Here is a 7,345-nt window from a genome sequence, read left to right as displayed (position 1 = left end):
CTCGTTATATCGATATCGGATATATCGATAGTCCCGGTTATATCGATACTATTTCTATGCACGCACGGAGAAAATTACATGAAAACAGGGTCGGATATATCGATAGTCCCGGTTATATCGATATTTTTTCGGACTCCCTTGAATATCGATATAACGAGACTTTACTGTATTACCCTTTTTTGGAGATTTTTTGTGCGTTAAAAAGATTCATTTCCTTGGTGTGTAAAAAAACATTGAGACTCTGAAATGTAGATGAGATCCAACATACACAGGTTTCTGGTTGTTATGCCAATCAAGGCCAGGACATAACCGCTTTGGGAATAATGAATGGTTGTTTGTCCATGTATGCCACGCAATTGGCTGGCTACTATTTTTAGGGTGTACCCCGCCTACTGCTAGAAGGCAGGACGGGCTCCAGCACGCTCGCGACCATTTTGAGGATAAATCAGATCACACAATGGATTGATGGATGGGTAGATGATCAAATAAATAGTTCACCTATTTTCTGGTGAAGGCATTACCGTAATTCACTTGTATAGGTATGATACTGATACTAGTTAACAATAACCAAGTGAGAAATTCCATGTGAGCACATTTTTAAAGTCACAAAAAAGGGAATTACATTTATTGGTAAATTCACATAATTTTATCTGAAAATAACTGATCGGCTTTGGTATTTACGTCAGCAATTTGCTGTTATTAACTGGACTTCCAAGGGCCACATCCTTCAAAATAAGAGAAAGGATGCACGGCATATTAAAAAAATCAAATATAGTATAGGTAATGAAGCAAAACAATATTTTTTTCTGGATTTTAGGGCGAGCAATAGTCCTCCTGAATGATGACACATAAGAACAGACTTCTTTATTGCTAAGCAATGTATAGTGCATATCACACACTAACTTCCTCCGATCGTGATTTCTCCATTTCATAAATTCCACCATCTACATGTTAATCGTTTTCCCATACAGGTAACAAACACGTGGTGACCAGGGAAAATCTGGACAGGATGAAGAATGGCTGCATTGTCTGCAATATGGGACACTCCAACATAGAAATAGATTTGGTATGATCGAATATTGACTGCAGGGATGCTGTCCAGTACACTCTGAACTGGTCTTCAACTAATTACAAGGCATGACAAGAATGCATAAAATACTTTGAACATCATATTTTCTGTATCATATATGCCAACAAAGGTCAACAAAATTGTATTTATTAATTTTTTAAATCTTTTAATCTGAGATGCAATTAAACTTTATTTTTTTAACCCTGATTATCAGTCTGCTCTTGTTTTTTTTCTTGAGCACCTGAGATTTTTAATTATTTTTTAAGTATTTCCATATACTTTTTTGGAATGTATATGAAGACAGAGTTATGTTCTGCCACAGGTGGATTTTTTTTTTCTGAAAATGCATCGCTAGTTATAATCCGTATCGCAAAGGCTATTAGGTATAGTTTAAAAACTACATTTGAAAAACTATCAAATGCCCGATGTCCTTGAAAAAAAGATAAAGGACACTTTCAAACCAGTGACGTGCGGTGAGGTTCATGGCTGGTGAGGCAATGAACGTCATCACAGTCAGATTTACAAACATATGAACTCCACAGAGTAGTTTATTCACCATTTGATTGGCAACAGTTAACGTGTTTTGTTTAAAATGTCATGTCAGCATTCTTTATATACTGTATACAAACTGTAGCATAGGCAAAATGGAACTGTTTAGTGCCACTTAGCAGTTTTTTTGACAACGATACTAGTGCAGCGTGTTCTACCGGAAACAAATTCCTTGTGTGTCCTACATACTTGGCAATAAAGATGATTCTGATTCTGATTCTGATTCTGAAAAAAGAATTAAAAAACTTTATTATCGTGTTACCTTTACTTATAAATGTCCAAGTCTCTCTGTCTCAATGGAGATCACTGCGAGTGAAGAAAGTCGTCCTTGATCATCCTGTTCTGACTGTATGTTTTCAGTCTTTTGTGCTGAGAATGAGCGCTCCACTGATGCTGTAGTAGCTGGAACTGTGAGCACGAGCTGGAGCAACATTGTCGCTTCAGGAATAGTTTCAAGGAGATTCTTCTTGGCAAAAAAGATGAAAAGCTGTCCAGAATATTTACATGCATCCCTCACCGTTTGTGAGCTATACAGTCCGGTGTTGGTCTTCCTTTAATTATTATCTCCTGCTTCGATTGAAAGTCCAGTTAAAAAATTCTTTCAATTTAGATATGTAATCCACCATTCTGAAAATAAGGCCAAGCAACACGAAAAAATGACTGGATGGTTGCACTTAACTTGCTAACCGTTTACTTTAGCTTGCTATCACTAATTCTATTATACTGCAGCCGTGGAGTCGCAAGAAGAATCTCTAATCACCAGCACCCCCTGTCATGAGGCAGGAGAACTGTGTGCCTCACCTAGGCACACAGTTTTGATAAAAATAAAATAAAATAAACACTGTAGTACAGTGTTTATAATGTACAGCGACTGTACATTATATACACCAGCTTAACTGTAGAAATTTAGTTCATATACTAAAAGCTTTTGAACACTTTAATTGCGATATGCAGAGGGACAGCAATGTGGTTTCACTGCAGAGCAAGCCAGCACAGTTGGCATAGTGATTGCACAATCCACAGTGAGGCTCAGCCGGCTGCTGCCTCACCGCTCGTCTCCACTTAGTATTTGAACGGTAAATATGAAAATTCAGCGATTTTGAAAAAAATGTTGACGTTAAATGGAAAACAACGTTAAAGTACAAATCACTAAATAAATATAACTTTAATTTATTTTGTCATTTGATATTTCCATGATGACAGGTGAGGCACTGCCTCACCTGCCTCCCCTGACTGCACGTCACTGTTTCAAACTCATCTTTGTCAACTTTGATTAAAATTTGCTGATGAATGTATTGACATGCAGATCACAACAGAAGTTTTTGCTGGCCAAACAGGGCTTTGGCATAACTTTATGATACTGTTGGGTTGTTGTGTTTGGTCAGGCGAGTCTGCGTACTGAAGAGCTGCGGTGGGAGCGCGTGAGACCTCAGGTGGACCACATCGTATGGCCAGATGGAAAGAGAATCGTCCTACTCGCCGAGGTGAGGCCACGATGCTGTTGGTATATACAAACTACGAAAGAAATGTAACCAATAAAGCAGACGGCACCCAAGAACGCCAGAGTCCGACTTGTTCAGGGTTGACCAGTAGTGTAATGTATCTGAAATCTTTAAGTGGCAAATGTGTCATGAAGGTTGGTGGTTTAAGTGGGGTTTAGTTTTCCAGATGATCGGATGGATGGTATGTCAATCTTTTAACTCATTCACTTTTTTTCTCTTTTTTTCCATGTTTGCGCTTTGTTCCAGGTTCAGCTGTTGTTAAAGCGCTAGATAAACCAATATGCATGCATTGCATTGTATTTTGTAGAGCCGCCCTCATTTCAAGCTCATATAACTCCAGACCCATCTAATGTAGGAATCAACTCTTTTTTCTGGTAAAAGAAGAGAGTCTGAGGTTTCTTACGCTGCATTGAATGTTTATGTAGTCCTAAAACTCAATATTTTGTGGGTCCTGGAATTTGAGTGACAATGACAAAAACGGACACATTTTTGCACATCTTCTGGCAGAGAATTAGTTTTAAAAGTACTAAAAGACATTTTATATGTTACATTAAAATGCATATTAAAAAAACAAGTACCCTTAAAGGACAACCAACGTCACTTTTTTGTTTCCTAACTGACATCAAAAAAACGTTTTATAGCATCTAAAATACCTGAAACACGCAGTATGATATTTTTATTCAAATGCAAAACACCAATAAAAATGACTTAAAGTGTCCAAAATCTGCAAAAAAAATGAGCTGCGAATTGGGCATTCTCGGAAAGTCCCGCCCCCATTTCGTGACGTCACGCCAAGACGTCTTGCATTGCTGGAGAATCAAAACAATGGCTTCAGATTCGGATAGTATGCTTTCTTGTTACACATCCAGTTATGAATATGATTCAAATAGTTCTGAAGAGGAAAGCATACATGTTTGCAATCGATTAAAGAATTTATTCCGTGCCATTTTGAGGCAATATTGGCGGGAAATGTCTCACCCAAAAAGAGGCAGAAAATGGCCACCGAGCTCCTGTGATGAATGAATCAGCCCGTTTCCACAGGCTGATAAATTCCTTAAATGGAGCTTGGACGCCCTCTTCTGGCTCTTTCTGGTGCAATATGAGGTTTTCAGACCAAACAAACATTGACGTGATGGAAGGACTGCTACAATGTGTCCTTTTTTCGGTCAGGGGCATTCCTTCTGTGACATCACGTATGGACTCGTCACCAACTAAAAAACAATATTCAGCACGAGTCTTAAAACGTAAAATATAGCTATTTGCGGTGGAATCTTTGTAAAATACGCTCAGTAGAAGTCATTTGAAGCCATTTTACAAATTATGGACATAACTTGTCCGGAGACGTCGGTTGTCCTTTAAGAATCGAAGAGTGACACATAAGTATGAATTTTTTGTCTGTCCTCTGATTGGGCAGATGCGACAACCAGTAAATCAATTCAATTAACCTATGATCATTGAAGATAAACACTTAATGTTTTTATCTCACATCAGCACTCAAAATGTAAGGACACTTCAACAAGAAACAAACACCATGAATCTAGATTTTCAACCACATTGTAACATGTACTCTTTTTCAAGGTGATTTCAAGTCAATAAATTAACTAGTATTTCCTAAAGAAAGCAGCGGGCATTAGCGAGCGTGTCATTGAGCTTTGTGGTTTACGTGGGTTTTTGGATGGTACAAGATGACCAGCGACTGCTGGTGTCTCTTTACTCTCATATTCTCATTTTAGGGTCATTTGTTGAATCTTAGCTGCTCCACTGTGCCCCCCTTTGTCCTCTCTGTCACTGCCACTACTCAGGTGTGTGACACACATACACATGTATTGCTCTATATTCTGATGCTCGCACAGTTCTCCAAATTAGAGGCAAAGCATTGGAGTTTTGACTGCCACTCCTAACTGTTCAGGCTCTGGCCCTCATTGAGCTTTACAATGCTCCAGACGGACGTTACAAACGGGACGTCTACCTGCTGCCAAAAAAGATGGGCAAGTCCTTTCTCGTTAATTGAAATTAATATGAACACAAAATCCCACCAGTTATGAAATGTTAATATTAATTTTCACAGATGAATATGTGGCCAATCTTCACCTTCCTGGCTTTCAAGCTCACCTCACTGAGTTGACTGATGAGCAGATCAAGTACTTGGGTATTGGCAAGCATGGACCTTTTAAACCCAACTATTATAGGTGACAAACACACACACACCGATGCAATCGCCCACACTAACACATTACATTTTCACAAATTTTTGTGGCTCACTAAAGCATTTTTTGAGGCAGGTATTGAACTCTGGACCCAGAAGACAACCTGTTTATGTGAGGTTATTTTTTTGCTACGCATTTATCATATTGCACTCATGAATAGTAGGTAGGATATATATGCCGTGTATGTAGGTTCTTTTTTTTCTCAAAATAAGTCATAGGTTTGTTCAAATGGGAATGAGGAAATTAGTTGCGGTCATGGAATGTCAACTTTCTTTGTTTCTTGTTTATTAAACATATACAATTTACAATTCAATAATAAACTGACAAAATGAAGGGAAGTAAATTTGTTAGAAAGGGAAAGAAAAAAAGTCATCATACTGCACAGTTTGATGTTCAAAGGAGTAGGAAGAAGTTAAAAAATGCTAGACCTACCCCCTGTTATGTAATAATATATACATTGATCCTTTATCAATTGGAAAAGAGGAGGAACAATTCTACATGCTTTTGCCCTTCTTTATGCCCTTGTGTGTGATATACAGTACCTGTCTTTTTTTTAAACTTTTGATTTATACTCTTATACTTTCTGGCACATTTATATGTCAATGTTCTTGTATTCATAATGGATATTGCATTTCATTACTACATTTAATACGTTTAGCAATGCAATTGTGGTTTATTACTATCTTGAATAAATGTGTTCAATTTATGAGATTGATTCTGATGTGTGTTTTTTTTCTTGTTGGTACTGTTCTTCCGAATTCGATTTGTTTTTGAATTTAGTTAGCGAGTCAGTTATTTTTAGGTGACTTTCAAACTCATTCCATAGTGTAACACCAATTACAGATATCTTCCTTTGCTTGATGTCTGTTGTTGAGTTATTTTTTTGTCTAGGTTGGAACCCCTTAAATTGTAGCAACTTTATCCAGTTTTGAAAATCTTCTGGATGTTCTGGCAGAGGAGGGTATTGTGCGCTTTGTACATTATTTACACGATTTTGAAGTCAATCAGGTCATCAAATTTCAGTGCGACTAATTTGATAAATAGTGGATTTGTGTTGTCCCTATACAGGTACCTGTATTGAGATCGACTGATAATTCTGGTTGTTGTTTTTTTGTCATTTTATGGCTTCCATTCACCAATAATGATAACCTTTAATCTGATAACCTGATAAACTGTCCACTGTAGTTACCGTTGTCTCTGAAAGGGTGAAATATTTTAAGCATTTCGAGTTTGAATTGGAAACAAAACAATCACGTTTACTTAAGAAACCAAAGCGGTCATTGGACACAAAATGCTCAATGTATTTTCTTTTCAAAAACAAACGCCCAACTACAAGTACAGTATATACAGTAAATCAGAGATCAAAAGTATAGTTTGTGTATTTCTTGAAAACTGATTTGGTTCTTCACTCAGCAGCAGATAATAGGCGGAGAAACTGGTATGAGGCCGTTGTCATGTAAATTAGCCTAACGATTATATCCAGAGGCTCAAATACAGTACAGTACAAGCCATTATAACATTGTTTCCATAAAATTTCACTTTCAAGGTTCTGTATATCATTCAACCTACTTGCCAAATGCCCACGGCTCAAATAAATGTTTGTATTAAAAGTTTTCATCCATCACTAAAGAGCCCGTCTGCAAATTGGGTTACGGCAGCTCAGTTTTCACCTCTTTCTGCAGTCTCATTAATCCTCCCCATCCAAGAGCGGCATAATGTCATTACCGCAAGGGCTTCTGCATCTAGGAAATGCCATTACCACTGATTTTCTAGTAGCCCCTTTGACCCACATTGAAAAACAAGACTACTTCCTGGGTACAGAATTCAGGGTTGCAAAGGTGAGGGCTTGGGTTGGGTTAGGGCTAAATCGGGTCACGTGAACCGGCATCTGCTATCCTCTATTGTTGAGTTATTGTCATTCTGAGATAACAAACTCCTAATATTACTGCATTATTTCTGTGTACTCTCATCCGGATCCCTGTGGCCCTCCAGTGCATTTGGGAACAAACATTGCAGGA

General features: G+C 37.8%; 1 protein-coding gene across 2 annotated transcripts in view; it reads left to right on the top strand.

Moving 5' to 3' along the window:
* Nucleotides 1-6,004, top strand: part of LOC148898054 (S-adenosylhomocysteine hydrolase-like protein 1) — a 17,016-nt gene extending 11,012 nt beyond the window's left edge. Inside the window, exons 12-17 of one of the 2 annotated variants that reach the window (XM_088996898.1) lie at nt 972-1,066; nt 3,004-3,102; nt 4,854-4,922; nt 5,030-5,108; nt 5,189-5,309; nt 5,403-6,004. In XM_088996898.1, coding sequence (XP_088853024.1) covers nt 972-1,066; nt 3,004-3,102; nt 4,854-4,922; nt 5,030-5,108; nt 5,189-5,309; nt 5,403-5,409 — 470 coding nt within the window. In that variant the 3' untranslated portion in view covers nt 5,410-6,004. Of the gene's footprint in view, nt 1-971; nt 1,067-3,003; nt 3,103-4,853; nt 4,923-5,029; nt 5,109-5,188 lie in introns of both variants that reach the window. The other variant, XM_088996899.1, reaches the window with a different exon arrangement.
* Nucleotides 6,005-7,345: the final 1,341 nt, after the last annotated feature.

Source organism: Hippocampus bargibanti, linkage group LG05 (assembly GCF_051943395.1).
Source record: "Hippocampus bargibanti isolate YZ-2025 linkage group LG05, ASM5194339v1, whole genome shotgun sequence".
NCBI classification, from domain to species: Eukaryota; Metazoa; Chordata; class Actinopteri; order Syngnathiformes; family Syngnathidae; genus Hippocampus; species Hippocampus bargibanti.
Note: the sequence above shows the minus strand (reverse complement) of the source record. Positions and strands in the feature narration are given on the sequence as shown.